We start from the raw sequence: 19118 nt of genomic DNA, 5'->3' as shown, positions 1-19118 counted from the left end.
TGGTCGTTAGGCGTTTGCCGTGTTCGAACAGGCCAATGGCTGCGCGGCCACGAGGCGGCGGCGGGTGGGACTATTTTGCAAACAGCCAATAGGCTTTTGCAGTTGAAGCGACCAATCGGAAGGCAAGGCGGCAGATATGAGATGGCGGCGGAGTCGGCTGTGAGAGGGAGAGGAGGAGAGAAACGAGTGGGCAGGTAGGTGGTTGGTGTGTCCGCCGGGCGGGCCGAGGTAGCGTGGCCAGAAGACTTTGAGAAGCTGAAGTGGGTCAGGTGAGGGCGGGGTTGAGACAGAAACAAGGCATAATAGGGTATACGAGCCTTTCGCTGTGGTGCCTCAATCATTTGTGTGGCCTTGGGACGTGAGGCCTGTGGTCCTGCCTCTAGGGCAAGCTGTTTCATAGAGCGGAGGTGCAATGCTCTGAAGCCCATCCCGTCTGCTCTTGCTCTTTGCCCAGGGGCTGAGGAGAGCGAAGGAGGCGGATCTCCCTTCTCCCTCTAGACGCGCCTGGGCGAGGAGGAAGCCTGGGGTGGAGCAGAGACGGGAGTGAGTAAGGGGCGACATGACAGAAGAATCTGATAACATTACGCGCGGCATAACAGATAGAGGAAGGTTTTCTCCCTCTCTCATAACACTAGGACGAGTGGCATCCAATACAGCTGAATGCTGGAAGACATAGGACAGATGAAAGACCAGGTCATAATTGGTCAAATTATGGAACTCGCCCTGCCAGGAGGCAGTGATTGACACTAACCTGGACGGCTGGAAAAGAGGATTAGACAAATTCATGGAGGAGAGAGCTGTCAATGACTGCCAGCCAAGATGTGGTTGTGCAATACCTCCACAGCTGGAGGCAGCAAGGGTTCCAAATAGCAGTTGCTGGAAACTTCAGGAGGGGAGAGTGGGCTCACGGTGGTTTCCCACTGTGAGAACAGGTTGCTGGACTAGATCCAGCGGGCTCGTCTTATGTTCTTATGAAGGGAAATCCTAGTGATTCGGAACTGGGAAAGGTTTTGGGGTGGTTGTTGGGTGGGATGAAGGAGAGATACAGAGGATGTCAATGTTCCAGTCTAGTTGACATGTGGTTCTTCTAGATATTTATTTTATTTATTGCATTTATATACAGTACCAGTTTTTTCTCCAAGGAGCTCAGGGTGATGTACATGGTTCTTCCCCATCCTCATTTTATCCTCAAAAGAAGCCCATAAGTAGGTTAGTGCTGAGAGACAGTGACTGGACAATGTCACCCAGAGAGCTTAATGGCCGAGTGAGGAATTGAACCCTTAGTTTCCTAGGTTCTAGTCTGGCACTAGCCACTAGGCCACACTGTCTTTCCATGTGCCAGTGTGCACACCTAAAGTACAAAGTGTGGTTTTCTGCCCTAATATCAAAGGAATAGTGTTCATACAGAGCTAATGTGGTGTACTGGTTAGTGTAGGACTAGAATCTGGGAGACCAGGCTTCATATCTCTGCTTGACTCACTGGGTGACTGTGGGCCAGTCAACCTCTCTCAACACTAATCTACTCAGGCTTGTTGTGAGGATAAAATGGGGAGAGGAAGAAGTATGTATGCCATCTTTAGCTCCTTGCAGAAAATGTGGGATGTAAATACAGTATATCAAGAAATAAATGCAATGTGTTAACAGGTTAATAATACAACTGTTGTTACTTCAACCATTATTGGAACGATACATTTCAATACTATGCAAGAAACAAGTCAGAATAAAATTTCTTTTTTAAAATACATTTTATTAATTTTCCAGAAGACATTTTCAAAACAATTGGTTCCCCACTCCCCCAGAATAGAATACTAATGTGTCAAATTTTCCCATAAATCTATATGCATAATTGGTGGGTGTCAGTCATCAGGGCATTTATTTGAATATTTTATAATAGGATGCCATATTGCAACAAAATATTGGTTGTACCATTCAGGTCGTGTATTCTCTTAGTTAATTTCTCAGATAAAGCAAGTGTCCACATATTCTGTTTCCATTGTGTGGTGTGTAGATGATCAAGTCCTTTGCAGTTTTTTTATAGTTTATTTTTGCTATGAGTAGTTGCGCCACTACTAGAAGAAAGGTGGTAAGTTCCATGTGTAATAAAATAAAAAATTCTATTCTAGAAACATCCTCCTTGTTTTGTGAGCTTTTGATTTTTTTTTCAGGGCTTCAGCATGTTTATTCTTCGCATCCTGTAGGTTAAATGGCTTCTTTGCTCAAGCTTGCTGGAGTCTGCTGTAGAGTTAAGTTTATTTTCTGCTGTATTTTTCAGGGAGCACCAGTTCTTTTTTTTAGGAACTGCAGTTGGAGCAATTCTGTTTGATCTTACAGTGTAATCTTCAAAGTCATCCATTAGCTTAGGCCTTTGATACAGACAGCATGACTACTGCTCTGTTTGTAAGAAATGCCAAAATGAATGCTTAGTATTCATTTCTCCACAACAGGCATGTTTTATTAAGCAGTTGGTTCTTCCATAGTTTATTTTCTGACCACCTTTCACTGTTAAAAGGCCTTTCTTCGCAATCACTTTTAATCCCTTTATTCCTTGAAATATGGTGCTGCAAGGCTCTGATATTGATCCTCTGGAAGTTGGAGATTACAGGAGGAAAGTTTTCTTAACACTTATTTTATGGCATAACCTTAAAGGGCTGCAATCCTTCAGATGCATGAAGTGTTATCCTGAGTTGCAGGTATATGTACACATAGTTGGTGAGGATTAAAATCAGAGGAAAATGAAATGCAAAAAGTATGAACAATAATAATTATTAGCTTCTCATTCTCCAAACAGTAGTTGATGATAGCACAAGCATCCTAGCACTGATACAAATATACCATGGTTCAAACCACAGATTACAATTTGTCAATATTTTATATGTTAAGCAGACACTGTTCTGTGCTTAATCAATTCTTATCAATATTTTTCCCCAGGGCCAATTGCTCCTTGCAATATCTTTTATTGTTAAATTAACTGTTCTACTTATTAATATCCCTCTGTACCTGCCGTGACTGAACAATCATCTTCTACTGTGGCCTTACCTCGAATGCTTGTGGGTGTTCTTCACCTTATTTATATTTATATGTATTTTATAGCCTACTCCACCTTGTAATCCCATGTTGAATTACATACAAGTAACATGCCTTGCCATATATTGAAGCATATCAAAGCAAGCAGCATCAGTAACAACACTGCAGTGGAATGCATATTCTTAATTAATCCTGTACCCCCAAAGACCTATGCAAAGAAGTGTGTCTTGACCCACTGACAATGTAGTTACAATAATACGGCCAGATGCATCTTAGAGGAAAAGCATGGCACAAGCTGGGGGCCACATCAAAGAAGCCCCCCCCCCACACTCTGTCATGGCCCAAACCACCTGTAGGATCTACACTGCAGACCTTAACACCCAGGCGAGTCAGTACGTATTAGAGCTGCTCTTCAGATATTTCAGCTCCAAGTATTAGGTACTTAAGCACAGGGTCCTAAGCACCAAGTTAAAAGTTCTGGAAGCTGTCAGAGGCTCAGCCTTGTGCATGACTGAAAAAATATTATATGCTACTATAAGAAGCCTAGATGTTGCTTCAGTTAAAGTGATCACATAATTCCATTAGTCTGTCTTTCTATTGAGCCCAGCTCCCCTTTGTTTTGCTATGGCACTAGATCAAAGTCCTTGAGGATTTTATTCCATTCACAAAAGTCTTCTCATTCATGTCATTGTCACTCATCCTTCCCCACCCCAACCCCTTCATGAGCAAAACATTGCCCTTGCTAATTTGGTTTTTCTTCAGCCTTGGTAACAAATACCAAATAATCTTTTCTTCCTTCTCCTGGACACCCGCTTTCTAATTGGACACAAAGAATAGAGGGGGTAAAGCAGCAACACTGAAGGTTATTGCATTGATGATTGCAATACTATTGTGATAAAAGCGGCGGAGAACCCAAGCTGCAAAGCAAACAAGATTGCTCCCCCTGCCCACATCAGTAACTGCTCTTTTCTAATATTATGCAAACTGGGGGAGTGGGCTGTACACATCCTCCTCCTCCTTTAACATGGCTGCAGTACAGGGCTTTTTCTATTGTGCATGACTGGGCTGTCTGAGAAGGGTTCTGATTGTATGTGCTGTCTCGCATTTCCATTTCATTAGCGTTAATACTGTAATAGGCAGGCATATTTTTGTGCGGGGGAGTGTTGCTGATAAAGTGACCTTTCAAAACTACAAAGCCCAGTAAAATGTAGCACAGAATAAGGGGGTTTAGAGCTGTTTCCAACTGTGAGGTCTCTAATCATAAAATTGGGTTGGATTTTAGTCGTCAGGGCAAGACAATAAATGGACTGCAAGCCCATTTCTTTGTTACAGTATGCCCCAAATGCATGGGGGATTAAAGAATTAAAACAAGGGGAAAGCTGTACTCAAAAGATCCTTCAGGCTGGTTTCAGATGAGAAAAAGGCAACAAGAAGAGATGGGATGTAACCTCTAATTATTTATGGTATTGTTTTCTTTTGATTGTTAGGTTTTTGAGAGTACCTAAAATAAAATTTAAAAATAAATTGGGTGGGGCAAATGATGGAGGCAGGCTGCCCCGCGATCTTATGCAATGTAGTTACACACTGGGGAATGAAAAACATGAAAAGGGGAGATTTTAAAAAGATTTCTTTTTATTAATTATTTTTTTATTTTACTTGTAGCCAGCCTTTCACCAGCCCTTCTAACCAGGGCAGGTTAGAAAAAGATCACAACTAAAAGAGTACAATTGTATTAAAACCTCAAAAAATATAACCACAAAATTCATCAGTAATGCAATTGACAAAACAACAGCCCAGGATAGTAATTGAAGAGGAGGGAGGATATCAACTCAACCAAAGGTCTGCATAAAGAAAAGTAGAAATGTGGTAAGTCTAGATGGAGATGATGCATGAAAGGTTTCTAGTAACTGGGAATGGTGAAGTCAATGGAAGAAGTAAAAAATTTTGGGGTTAAGTGCTAAGGTTGCAAGCTTTTGGAAGTCTCCAGCAGTGAGTGACATCAGATCCACCAGGTAGGGTAGGTAGGGCACAGTCATGAAGGCACTAAGGCAAAGAAAAGAATTTTATGCAGAAGATGTGGAAGGAAAGTCAGTAGAGATGAGAGTTTATATATTGTGTGAATACGCGCGCGCACACACACACACCATGCATATACACATAATATACTGGACATGAATGAGGGGAATGTACCAGCATGAGTCCAAGAGCTATTTTCAACTGCAATGTCTAAACTATTGTGAGGGTTTGCTTAAAATTGAAGAAATCTTAAAAGTAATTGTTTAAAATCATGGGCAGAGTCTGTCAATGAATATGACAAGGACACTTTTCTCCATTCAGTGTTCAAGTCTGATGCAGGTGACATGCCTAGCATTCCATCTGTCACTTTCTGTGGGGTAGGAAAAGTGGAGAAGAAGTTGGTTAGCCTGAGTTCTGCTTTGGCTCCATATCAAGGTTGATGCATTTGTGCCAAGAGGGCTAATAAATGAGTCTTTGTGTTGTTTAGTGTGCATGGAATTTGCATAGGCTGTGCTGGAGCAGGCAGATCTGTTTCTGAAAACAAGGAGCAAGTTCTTCTCACTGTGTCTCTGCTTCCCAATGCCTCATCAGAAGCTTTCTGCACTTGTGTAAGCAATCTGACTTTCTGTGTTTATTAAGTAATAGGGGCTATCAGATTTCCTAGAAGTTTAGATTTGAAACCCCACAAATAGGTATTGCATGAATGACAGTCAAATTTAGTTCAGTGGATTTTCTTTAATGTTTAGATCATGACTGGGACACACGGGAGGGAAGGGTGAATAACTGGCATAGCTATTCTGTGGATTGATCCGTTTTATTGGGTGAAGACACTAACTACTGCATTAAGCAAGTAGAGAGAAGTTGGATCTAATTAGATTACAATGTGTTTTGGACACAATGTACTTAGTGGGCTGACATGTATAAGACAGCAAAATGTGCTGCAAGTGGGAGGTCAATCGACAATCATTCCCAGCTGCTTGAGCTGAACTGCTCCATCTTGTCCTCGGCTTGTTAAGCACGTCAAACTGCAGGGTAGTCTACCAAGCAGCACTGGAATCAGACTGCACTTGGCAGCCAACTCACCAAGTGGCTGGAGAAAGCGGTACTTCTCCATGCTTTGCTGCTTTTGGAGTGATTTTGCCAACTTAATTGCTCCAATTAAGAACCTACTGTCCAGTTACAACTCACCCCTAGGCTGGCACTGCAGCAGGGTATTACCTACAAAGGTGGCTTTCGGGTAATCTTCGTAAAAATATCCCACTGCATCATGGCATTCAAGTGCATAAGAGATAATTTGGTTAAATTCATGTGACAGCCTTTCTTCCTGTGTGTCTTTAAATGTTTGACTTGCAACAAATTTTTCATAATACTTCACCTCTAAGAAAACAGATAATTATATTTGTTGAGTCCAACTGAACCCCCTCATAAAACAGGAATTTGCTCTCTTTGCATAGAGAGAAACCTGGCACAGAATGTCACGTCTCAGAAGATGATGCAATCTCTACCTCAAATCTGTTCTAGATTATTTTCATACATGCTTAGTAATTTGGAATGTAAGTTAAATTGTTGGTCTTTTTGTTAAATATTTTGATTAGGATCTCAATACCAAACTTTGGCCAGTTATAAGGTCTTGCCCTCATTAGGGTCTGATGTGTAATATGACAGGTGAGCGCATCCCTCAAACAGAGACCATGCTGAAGGACTATCTCCAGGTTGTACTTAATTGATTGCTAAATGATGTGCTATCTGGTCAGCCCCACCTGACTTGATTTATACATGTTGTGCTGGTATCTACAGCAAGGATAAGAAGCCTCAGGCCCCGGGGACCAAATGTGGCCCTCCAAGCCTCTCTATTCAGCTCTCAGGATGGCCAAAGCCCATCACCAGCCCTGCATCCTCAAGTGCTTTTATCTGGGTTGAATCTATTCTTAATTATTGTAACATCACTTTATTGCCTTGCTGCAGAGCTTTGTGTGTGTGTTTTAGAAACTTTTACGTGGTAGATGTACCTTATTGTATAAAAAGTCACATACCTGCCTCTGGCTCTACCCTCCACTGGTATGTGGCTCCCAGGAAGACTGTCCATGAGGGAATGCTGTCCTTGGGCTGAAACAGGTTCCCTACCCCAGATCTGCAGGTGGCTCCTGCGTAGCTGAGTATTTTAGTTTGTGTTCAGGTATGTCTCCCAAAGTAATGTATCTTTGTTTCTCTCCCTAGTGATGCCATTTGCAGTTTAGTTATCTGCAATGACTCCTCCCTTCAACGGCATCAGATCATCTTCAATCCAGACTTCTTTGTGGAAAAGCTGCGACATGAGAAACCTGAGGCATTCACAGAGCTTGTGGTCAGTAACATCACCCGGCTGATTGACCTGCCTGGAGCAGAGCTAGCCCAGCTGATGGGACAGGAGGACCCTCAGTTGCCTGGCACATCCTCAGGGTTTTTCCGTTCCCTGATGTCTCTGAAACGCAAAGGTGAGCCTGATGTGTTGGCTAAGATTTTCCCCTTAATTTTTTGATGTTAAGCCTTGGTATCCTGGGTACAGCCTCTGCTAAGTGTCCCACATATGTGGCAATAACTCCAAGGAAGTATGTGAAAACTTTTCTGGTCCAAGTAGAGTGCTGACCAGCCCCTTATCAAAAGAAAATAAGAAGGGCAGTACAGGCAATTCTCATTTTACATGGGGGTTCAGTTCTGGACCCCTGCGTTTGTTGGCGTAGCGTGCGTAAGCCCATTCTACTCCCACTCTGTTTCACCCACGTTCTTCCCCTTTTCAGGAAATCTTTATGATGCTTCAGGGCTACTTCTGGGTTTGGCGCTGTGTGCATGACCATGCATCATTCGGACAGAGCCAGTGTGGTATAATGGTTAAGAGCGGTAGTCTCGTAATCTGGGGAACCGGGTTCGCGTCTCCGCTCCTCCACATGCAGCTGCTGGGTGACCTTGGGCCAGTCACACTTCTTTGAAGTCTCTCAGCCCCACCTCACAGAGTGTTTGTTGTGGGGGAGGAAGGGAAAGGAGAATGTTAGCCGCTTTGAGTCTCCTTAAAGGGAGTGAAAGGCGGGATATCAAATCCAAACTCTTCTTCTTCTTCTTCTGCTAAATCGGTCATTGCCTGTAAGACAATGACAATGTTTATTTAAATATTTGATTTACACAAGGGGTGGGAAACCTGTGGCCCTAAGATGCTGCTGGACTCAAAGTCGCATCAGTCCCAGGCAGCATGGCCAGTGATGATCAGGGATGATGGGAATTGTAGTCATCAATATTTGGAAGGCCACAGGTTCTCCACCCATAGTTTTCTTTATCATCCCTTTCAATTCCATTCTTATGGAGGACAAAGCTCTTGTTTAGGCAGCCATAATGGTGCCACCCATGCTAGAAGGTAGTATATGCATCTTTATTTTTTTTAAAGCAGGTTAAAAAGAAAAGAAAGGGAAAAACTGCATGGGTGTGTGCTTCTATGGAGGGTGGGAAGAGGAGGTGGAAAGCAGCAGAGAGTGAGGAGGGTGTGGTGTGCAAAGATGCCTGCCCACAACATGAGATCCACTTTTGGGGGTAGTTTACTACATACAGCTGCAATAGTAACGGACTGTGCCTCTTTTTTCATCTGGAATAGGAGAGCTGGGGAGAGACCTTAGCTTGGTGACAGAGCATGCGCTTTGCATTTGGAAGGTTCCACATATAATCCCTGGCTTCTACAGTTAAAACTAATGTGCAAAATGTTTGCCTGAGATCCTAGACATCTGCTGCCAGCCAGACAAATAGTCTACTCTGATCTAGATGAGCAAATAGTCTGAACAGTGTAGTCTATGCCTTATATCTTACCTAGAAAAGCAATCACTAGTTCAGCTGTCAACTGGTGTACCTTCTTCCTCCCATTGTGCTGCTTACACTTTTGGGTGTGCCAGGTTTGGATTAATGTTGTGCTCCCACCTATACTTGTAAAACATTTATGTTTAATTCTTTGGTCAGCTGGTCATTCTGTGCTACTAGCAGGCAAGAGGATTCCTATAGCTAAACTCTCCTGCTTCAGCTGGCTCTCAGTCTCAGTTCCCTTTGAAGATACCCTTATTTGTATCTCCTCTTCAAAGTCTTAACTGGACCTATGTAGCTGCTAAGAGCAATGTTCCTATGGTGTTGCTTAGAGATGCTCAACAAGAAAGCAGTCACTTAAGTTGGGAGAAAAATCTGGTAGACAACCAGCCTTGGACTCTCAACCTGCATTTCTACTTGTTTCTTTTCTGGCAAATTTATTTTGCTGGAAGACGATCAGAGTGGCTGGGGCAACCCAATCAGATGGGTGGCATATTATTATTATTATTATTATTATTATTATTATTATTACTACTACTAATTACTATTCATCTTCATCATCATCTAGGGATATATTCCTTCCAAACTGAATTAAAATATACAGCCCTCATTTCCCACTGCAATATAACTTACAAAGGTTTCCATCTTGCCCTGTCAACAAAATAATTAACGTCACATTTAAAGGATGAAATGTGAGATTGCTTGAACAATCCTTTACCTGCCTAAATATGACTACAAATATCAGCCCAAATATTTAAGATGTAGTTTTTATACAGATGTTCTATGCCCTAGGAATATTGGGGTGGGAGGGAGTAGGCTTAATGAATGAAAGAATGAAGAACCTTTGGGTTGGGGGGATGGAAACATGCAGGGTGATGTATAACACTGGAGAGAAGAGGGATGAATTTGGAGGAGATTACTGGAAGGTGAAGGAAGGTGAATGATAAAGATTTGGGTGGAAGAAGGATTTTAGATATGAGCAATAATTTTGCATGGTGTGTAACTGGATGTGCACACATGTCATGTGGCCCTTGAAGGGGTGTCCACCCCTCAATGCCAAATAAAGTTAGCCACCCTGTTCTGGGGTATTTCCCTGTAGTGGGGAGGGGATCCTTGGATAGCTTGTCCCTCCCACTTGCTCCACTGGGCAGAATTATTCAAATGAGGTACCTCGTACCTTCCAGTGGGAGGGTGACCCCTCCAGTTCCTTCCTGTCTAGCTCCTTGTGCAGGAAGAATGTCATGGGACTGGCAAATGGATTCCTTTTGTGGCCATGTATCAAAATTCATTTTTACTTTAATGCCAATCACATATTGGAAGTTACTATGTTTTTCTATTCCCCTTTAAAGCTGCTAAATGTATATGGCAGTGTTCTGCTAATGCTTCCTCCCACCCCTCCTCCGCCATGTGCTCCCCACACTCTCCCCAGAACTGCTCCAGAGAATTGAGGGAACACATTGAACAGAATTTGGGGCATGTGAGGAGAGAAGAGAAACATCGGCCTACTGGTATCTAAATGGAGTTCCATGTGCTAAGGCTGTGTACCTATGAATTCCAGATGATGGAGACAAATAGGGAAGACCATCATTGCTATGAAATGTTCAATTAGGCCTGCTGGAAACAGAATGCTTGTCAAGATGGACTTCGGGTTTGCTCCAGGAAGTTAGTTTTTATATATTGCCTATCCTTCTGTGGAATCTGTTCCTTTGGGTCATTTTGAAACAGATCCAAGTTTAGAAAACCTGTATCTGTTTTACAGCATACTTTCCTTTCCAGATCACAGTAAGCGTTTTTTGTTTGCTTTTTTTAAAACCTGAGGAGATGAGGAGTTGCATTTGCAAGAAAAAGGGTTGAAGTGAACACACAGTGAACTGGGGCTTTTTAATTCTGCCTTTTCAGTATAGTATGGAAATGCTTGCACATTTCTGGGTCTCACAACAGTTGATGATGTTGGCTACTCATTATCTCTTCCTTTTCATCTCTAGAGAAAGGGGTGGTTTTTGGAGCTCCACTGACTGAAGAAGGTATTGCTCAAATATCTCAACTGATAGAATATCTGCATAAGAGTAAGTGGTTTGTGGTTTCCTTTCAGTCGTTGTTTAGTCAAGGAATAGTGGACTGGTCTGGGGGCACAGATTTAACTCATTTCTGAGCTGAGGAAGTCCTAAGAGCTATGTGATTCTAGACACTAACCTTTTCCTGCCCCCCCCCCCCCCAGATCAAATGTTTAGTGATTTTTTTTGTACTAGACCTCTGTAGGATGTTCAGATAATGTGGCAGGAAGAAAAGGAAAGTATAAAAGGTTAAGAAGCTTTGTCAATATACTAGAAGAGGACAACATTTTATCTAACATATTCTTGATACCACTCTTGTCTTTCTTCTCATGGTGCAGATCTGCGGGTGGAAGGCTTGTTCCGAGTACCAGGAAACAGTACCAGGCAGCAGAACCTGAAAGAAGCCTTGAACAGTGGGACAGAAATTGACTTGGATTCAGGGGAGTTTCACTCCAATGATGTGGCCACTCTGCTGAAGATGTTCTTGGGAGAATTACCAGAGCCTTTGTTGACCCATAAACATTTCCATGCACACCTCAAAATTTCAGGTGAGTCAGCCTTGGAGGGAAGTGGGAACCAGCCCACAGGATGTTAGCATCAATAATTTGGGGTTTGCCTTGTTCAGTGATAAAGCTGTTGGGTTAGGATCAGAGAAAGGCCTACTTTCTCTGCCCATGTCATAATAGAAATATATAAGCATGAAATCTTTGGGATTTCTGATTTATGCTGAGGAAAAGAAGAGTGCAAAGGAGTGTGATGGCAAGTTGGGAATGGGCAGTTGATAAAATAGTGTATAGTTTCCTGAAATGTGTGTGCAGATGAAGTTTCTTGAGATGTTTTCCTGTTAATAGATCTGATGCTGTTGGATGACAAGGGCAACAAGACCAACATACCCGATAAGCAGCGTCAGATTGAAGCACTGCAGCTCCTCTTCTTGATCCTGCCAGCCCCCAATCGCAGCCTGCTCAAATTGCTGTTGGATCTGCTTTATCAGACAGCCAAAAAGCAGGACAGGAACAAGATGTCAGCTCATAACCTGGCTCTTATGTTTTCACCTCACATTTTGTGGCCTCGAAATGTAAGTGGTGTTACATTTTTAGGCAGCAGTACAAAAAACCAGGCTGGGAAGGAGTTCATCTGTCCTATCCCAGCTTGGCTGCTGTGTCCTAACTCCTGAAAATAAACCTACCTCTACCAGGGATCTTACATCTTACCTACACTCTCCTAACAATTCTGCTTTGGTGTTTTCCACTATTGCCAGGTGAATGCCAGTGACCTACAGGAAAACATTCCCAAGCTAAATAACGGGATGGCTTTTATGATCAAGCACTCGCAGAAGCTCTTCAAGGTAAGTGCTTCAAAAGGAAGGGACAATCTCTATCTCTCTTTCAGTATCTGCTTAGCAAATGTGTCAGGCTGTCCCCTCCTGGGGGGAAATATGTTCTGTGCACAGTCCTGACACTGTCAAGCCTGACATCTTTTTATCTATTACTTCCTTAGAGGTGCTGTGTACTGTGCCTGCTCCCTTTGCTGGGTAGATCACAAGTGGCACTGATATGTGAAAACAAGGCCTCCTATTCTAAATGGCAGGATATCCTGCACATGTGAGTGTCCTTGTAGTTACCGTGCCAAACTCTGCCTTAACCAGACAGTGCCCCTTTCCTGATCAGTTACTATCATGGTCTCTGAGGCTGCTCTCTGGGTCCTCATCTGTCCCTCTTTGCCATTTAGCTTAATAAATATCCCTATTAATGGCTAAAATCTCTAGAAAACTAGGCAGGTTCACATTTAATTGTCAAAAAGTGAGACTCCTAAAGCATCTGGTAGCATACAACATATCTGAGATGATAAAGGACTGAATGTTTGCCCTTGGTGACCCTCCTACCTATAAAGGAAACACGCTTCAGAAGATTTTGCATGGATTACATTCAAAGATGAAGTTGCTGGTCTGGCGGGGTGAGTGCCTGGAGCAACTGCTATAGGATGGAACCTCAGAATTGGGGAGACTTTGGCTTAATTGTGTCTGACTCCTTCTGTTTCACTCTCCTTTCAAGGCTCCCTCATATATCCGGGAATGTGCAAGGCTGCATTACTTGGACTCCAGAACACATGCCTCAAAGGTAAGAGCAGTCCATGACATTGGTCATGAAAGGGAGCACCCAACATGGGCACCAGCAGGTCAGCAAACTGATAACTAAAACAGTCTTGTTCATGAGAATTTCCAATAAGGGATTCTTTGGGGGAAATCTATTCCTTAGGAAGGCAGAAAAGACGTAATTTGACCCCAGTTTTGTCACTTGGACTGCTACATATCCCCTCTATTAAAATGTGTTCTAGTTAGGCTAAAATTCTAGAGAATGGAACAAATTCTCATTTAACTGTCAAAAATAGAACAACATTATTATAGCACATGCATATTTTGGGGAGAGAGGAAAAGATCGGGCCCTCAGCTGTTCACCCAGGTCTGACTTTGCTACTGGATATGAAGCTCAGACTACCTTTATTAGTGTGATGAAAGGCAAGATAGCTATCATTGGGAGTGGGGTGCTAATGGTCTTTATAGGACAAAACAGTCTGAAGTGCAGAGGGTTCTTTTGAATTTTTGCAGGATGACTTGGACTTGCCTGTGCCCCGGAATTTCAAGGACTTCCAGCTTCTGAAATTCAAGAAGCGAGGACTGGTGGATCCCTCTGCCCACCAAGAAGACACACAGCAACATACAGAAGAAGCACTGAAAGAGCTCTTCCACCATGTTCATAATATGCCAGACTCTGCCAAGAAAAAGAAGCTCATTCAACAGGTAAAAGGGAGACTTGGGTAACTGACTGGAGCAAAGAGGCATGAATGGGGCTTTGTGCTTGGAATGGAAACCAGGATCAATCTTTGGGATAGATGGGCAATGCTGCAGAGTTAATTAAGCTATAAAGTGTGTGTTCTAGTTTCAGAAGCACCCTGAAGCTCTCACTCCTCAGGCAGGTGTACCCACACCGCGGACCCAGAAGCGGGCTCGCACTCGTTCCTTCAGTGGCTTAATCAAGGTATGGCTCTTTCTACCATTAACAATAACTTCGGATGCAGTGGTGCTGCTCAAGTTACTTCTCGCTGGTGTATGTATCGGGCATATTGTCTGCTGTCCAGATGCATAAGTTTTCTGATAGTATGGGGTGTACATATTCAGGCTTTCATAAATAAACCCTATTCTGTTCTGTTGCCTTTTTCTTTCCGTTCCCCAGTCACAATCCCAGTGTTTTCCTTTTCTTCATACAGCGTAAGGTGCTGGGGAGTCAAGGGTCTTTGGATAAAAAAGGGAAGGATGCAGTTTTGGAATCAGCGGGCATGAAAGAGCAGAAGCATGGCAGCAAGGAGAATGTTAGCATGGTAAGGCCAGCTGGAAGAACAATCACTGTGCACTCATAATGGGGTTGGTTCATGAAGGGGGTTGCTGCTAGCTATTGCCTGCAGTTCATATCCGTCTGCACTGATATGGCACCCTAAATAATCCTGAACACAACAGGAAGTCTGGGAATAAGCCTAAAGCTCTAGATGCATCACTCACATGACTAACGGAGCAGCCCTAAGCTGTGTTGGTGCTGGGGCCTGGAATATGCCACTGCTATGTGAGTGGAATGGCTACTAAATGCAGTACCTGCTCAGCCCTGGACATGAGTGGGGAATGGAGGGAAGACACACCAGCCATGACCCCAACTTCCTTGGAAACACTGCTATTGTCCACCAGTTTCAGAATGTGGTAGAAATGATACCTCCCACGCTGCCCAGAAACAAAGGGAGCCAAACCACACTGGCAGGCTTGTGAGTGGAGCCATGCTAGCTACGACCATGCTTCCTCAGTACACAGCATCCCAACATGTAAACCTCAGTAGCACAGCTCCCAAGAGGCCCCAGGCAGCCTTGTAGAAAGGGATCCAGCACCTCAAATACCCCACCCCCCAGCCTCAGATCCCTGGCAGCCCATAGAACCAACCCCCAACCACCCTGTGCCTGATGGCTCTGCCTTCTGGCAGGTAGCATCCCATCCCTCACTGACTGCCTCATATCCCCTGGCAGCAACACTCAGCCCCTTGGTGCATTTTCAGTGACCCATCTGTGGAGCCAGAGGAAACAGGAAGTGAGGGAGCCCAAGTCACATCCAACCTCCCTACCCACCCTCCTTCCAAGAGTTGCATCCTAAAGCCACTTGAACCTGATTCAATACTTATGGAACATTGATTTTTTTTATTCAATGACACCTGACAGAGTGGATCTGAAAAGATAAAGAGGCATGTACATGGTTACTGACCAATCATCCCAGCAGAGTTTTTGTGCTGAGTGGCCAACCCTACAAAGGAGCAACTGGAAGGGAAATTTTCTGTGCCATGTTTGGTATAAAGTGTTGGTGTTGATGTTGACATGGATGTGTATTGAAGGGGTACGGGATCCAGCATAAGTGCTGCTTGTCTCTGTTGCCCATAGCTGTGATGCTTTCCAGATGCGTATGTCACTGGCTGAGTGTTCTGCCAGCTGACACATGTGGCATTCTTCCATTGCAGCAGGGTTTCCACTGAATCCTGTAACCCCTGATCCAGTGTAGGAGTGAGTCCTAAGCCCATCTGCCCTGCTGCTCTTAGGTAGTTGAACTCTTTCTTTCCCAGTGTAACAAAAGGCTGTTTCTTTCCTTTCCAAATCTGGGGAATTGAACTTGATGCCTCTGCTCCTATTGGCTGATGGCCATTTTTGCATTTGGATGCTCCTTCCTTCTGAATTAAGGCTCCATATTTTTTTCTGGAGCAGCTTAATTTCCAGAAGTTTGGCAGACAAGTGTGTGACACGGCAGGCTAGTAAATCTATGCAGCATGAGTAAGATCATGTTAGAAGTTGACTTGAATTTAGGCAGGCCAGTTGCTGGCAACTGAACCATCCTATCTTAGAGAGTGACAGCAAGGTTCAGAGGTTAGAGTTTTCTCATCTTCCCTAGTTACAGAAACCTGCTTCCTCTCCAGCCATCAATGTGATTTGAGCAAGTCTTAGGTCCCCTGAGGACAGGAAAGGGGAGTTCAATTCTGTATGTATACATTACCATGTATAAGCAGCAGCAGCTTGCAATCTCATGTTCTCCTTTTTGGTATGAAGCCTATGGACTTACAGAACTGCCTTTTGGAATAATAGAATCATAGAATTGTAGAGGGGGAAGGAATCCCAAGGGTCATCTGGTCCAGCTCCATGCAATGCAGGCATCCTGCCCACAGCCACCCCTGGGTGGACCTGAACCATCAACCTCTGGTTAACATCCAGACACATTGACCCATTGCACCACAGAGGCTGCAAAGATTCTTTTTAAGTGTGTGATGTGTTTCTATAGCTTGATGCCTAAACTCATTGCCAAGAATTAACCAAGAAGCTGCTGTCAGGATAGTTAACTTTTATCTGACAGATAAAACTAGTGAATAGATTTAAAGTGTTAATGTTAGTCCTCAAACTGCCTTGAATAGGCTATTTCTGTTGGCAGCATCCGTTAATGAAAGGAAGATGTGCAGAGAAGCAACCAAGCTAGAAGAGTGGGTTAAAATGGTCCTTAGCCTTAAATCTGGTCTTCTCAACAGGAAGCAGAGGTGTAATGTGGCGAAATGTGTCCGTGGCTTCCTTTCCTTTCCTAATGCTTGCAAGCACAGCTCAGTACAAATGTACTAATTATTCTCCTTCTGGTACAGGACTCCCGTAAATATACTCGATTCCATGGTTCCTCGACAAAGGAGTCTTCCATTTGAAGATCCACTCAATGGTCGGTCTCTCTCTTTATATCAGTATATATCTACACACAGCAAAGACTTGCAGCTCTGTGGATAATGCCTGCTACTCCCAAGCTGTGAGTCAGGACTCGCTTATCCCTCTAACCTCACTTATTGGAGCCTGGCCTACAACTGTGTGTCTGCCAGAATAACAGACTCTTCCATTGAACATGAGGAAACCACTATTCAACCACTTGTCTAGCCTGAGAACGGACTGGACAGTATCTGCAGTATAGCCTCTCTTTGGAGAGGTTGCTTTGTATGCCTTGTTCTCTCAGCTGTCCATCTTTCTAACAGTTCTTTGGGACTTGGCTTACACTGTCCTGTTTTGTGGCTGGTGTTTGTTTGTTTGTTTTTTGATTTTGGCTTTTAGTGTGTACGCACACTGTTTCTTTTACCCCTGCAATTCCCATTAGCATCCACAGTAGAGTCAAGCTTTCAGATCCCCTTGGCAGCTAGGCTCATCTCGGCCTCTCTTTGTATGGAAGTCTCTCTGTTGTGGTTACTGATAGGATTTGAGAAGTAGCTGTGCTCTTAGCTGCCTCTCCCAGATTGCAGGGATCTCCCTCAGGCCTGTGGCTTATCTGCCACAAATCCCAGCGTCGGACGTATCTGAACTTAGACATCTTAAACCAGGGATGCGGGGAGCCTGTGGCACTCCAGATGTTGTTGGATTCAGTCTCCAGTTAGCCCAGCCAGCATGTCCTATTCTTGGGGATGATTGGGAGTTGTAGTCCAGCAATATCCCTCATTTAAGAGCAGCGGTAGCAGGAAAGAATTTCTGCAAACTGCCCCTTTAAAAAAATAGAGCCCAAGGGCTCCTTGCCTGAATTCTAGCATGTCTGGTGAATCACCTGCAATGTGATTACATCTTTCTCCCCTCAAAAGGCCGCCAGTTCTGTTGCCACAGACACTTGCTTTCCGTCTGCTACGATTATTCTTCCATCAGCGCTGATTGCCAAGACAGCGTTTTGGCTGAGGCTCTGCCTGATGGAGTCTGTTTCACTGCCCCCTACCTGTCACATTCCCATTGTCTGTAGCCCAGGCTCTGATGTACGTTGCTCAGGCAGGACAGGGGGCTGACAGTTTAATGACTAACAATCTGCTGAAAATGCACTGAAAGAGAGGAACTTGCAAATACAGAAGGCTAACTGACTTGCTCCCTGGAAAGGAGGAGAGGCTGTCAAGATGAATAAAAGAAATGTTCCTGTTTCCTTCCATCAACGAGAAGAGGGCAGGTGGGAGGGTAGTGCAATGCTATAGCAATACTGCTATTTGCAGCTCTGTATTTGCTAAGCTTTCCCTTGCACCTAAAGGAACAAGTGTCTGTCTGGGTCAGGGGTGGTGAACCTGTGGCCCTCCAAGTTGTGTTGGACAAAACGCCTATTAAAACTCCCACCTATTACCAGTATACAGTCATCAGCCCCAGCTAATGTGGCAGAGTTGAACAACATCTGGAGGGCCACTTACTATTCCTGATAACTGGCTTCTGCCTTAGTCTCAGATAGATTTGGCTCAAAGGCTTTTGCAAAGGCACTGTATATTTGAATTTCCTAAATATGTGAGGATTGAGCTTCTTTTTATTATTCTAAAAAGACTGTCGTAAATCTGTGTCAGGGACCCTGTCAAATGGTCTTCTGATGTGTAGAGATGTATACACCCCTGTTAAAGCAGGTATGGGGAACCTGTGGCCTTCCAGGTGGTGTTCAACTCAACCTCTTGTCACCCACAACAAGTAGCCATATGGTCTGGAGCTGATAAAGAGTTTGGGGTCCGACCACACCTGGAGGCTCACAGGTTAGCTGCTTCTATGTTCCTCATCTCCCCATCATCGAAGCTGGTATGTAGCTTCAGCCAAAGAAGTAGAAAACTGCTAACACTTGGGAGGTCATAGGCAAGACTGAAAAGTGCCAAAAAAATGTCAAGGGAAGCAATCATAGTGGGCAAAACCAGTTTCGGTTACTCTAGATCTTAAGCTTGGGTCATTCAAATCTTAGCGGTATTGTAAGTGAAAGCAGGACTGCCTCCATTGTTGTGTCAGTGTTGCTTGTGGAGGTTCTCTGACTGCCCCCATTGTTTTTCATGTTTTACTGTTCTCTTAACTTATCCTTATGTGGACAACCTTTACTTATTTATGCAATGTAGTGACGTAAGTAAAATAATATGTTGTTTCTTGTGGTGTATTGCCCTCTGTTAATGTGAAAATCCTACATTAAATACTGGTGGTTATTGGTGCCTTCTTAACAGACTCTTGGCTAATTTTATTTTTTATGCAGAATGGAGATCGGATTTAAGAGACGGAGAGTCTGTGACCATAAATATAATGACTTTAAAAGTGTGTGCTTCTGGAGCTGGGCTTGACCAGGGGACTCCTGTGCCCGTTCCCTTTCAACTATCAACAACCCACTTCTTTTCCTCTTGCTCT

At 43.8% G+C, this 19118-nt stretch overlaps 1 protein-coding gene across 4 annotated transcripts; it reads left to right on the top strand.

Moving 5' to 3' along the window:
* Positions 1 to 44: 44 nt before the first annotated feature.
* On the top strand, positions 45 to 18937 carry ARHGAP19 (Rho GTPase activating protein 19). 4 transcript variants are annotated; one of them, XM_081862935.1, is made up of 13 exons: positions 123 to 194; positions 4687 to 4890; positions 5548 to 5648; positions 7258 to 7514; positions 10842 to 10922; positions 11249 to 11458; positions 11762 to 11988; positions 12172 to 12258; positions 12965 to 13030; positions 13519 to 13710; positions 13850 to 13948; positions 14178 to 14288; positions 16616 to 18937. In XM_081862935.1, the coding sequence occupies exons 3-13, from the start codon at positions 5620 to 5622 to the stop codon at positions 16670 to 16672; spliced, it is 1416 nt and encodes a 471-aa protein (XP_081719061.1). In that variant the 5' UTR covers positions 123 to 194; positions 4687 to 4890; positions 5548 to 5619; the 3' UTR covers positions 16673 to 18937. The 4 variants fall into 4 exon arrangements, with proteins under 4 accessions (XP_081719060.1, XP_081719061.1, XP_081719063.1 ...); XM_081862937.1 differs by lacking the exon at positions 5548 to 5648; XM_081862934.1 differs by lacking the exons at positions 4687 to 4890; positions 5548 to 5648 and having other exon boundaries at positions 45 to 194.
* The last annotated feature ends 181 nt before the right edge of the window (positions 18938 to 19118 follow it).

Source organism: Podarcis erhardii, assembly GCF_964252035.2.
Source record: "Podarcis erhardii genome assembly, chromosome: 5".
Taxonomy (NCBI): Eukaryota; Metazoa; Chordata; class Lepidosauria; order Squamata; family Lacertidae; genus Podarcis; species Podarcis erhardii.
This window is presented reverse-complemented; position numbering and strand designations above follow the sequence as displayed.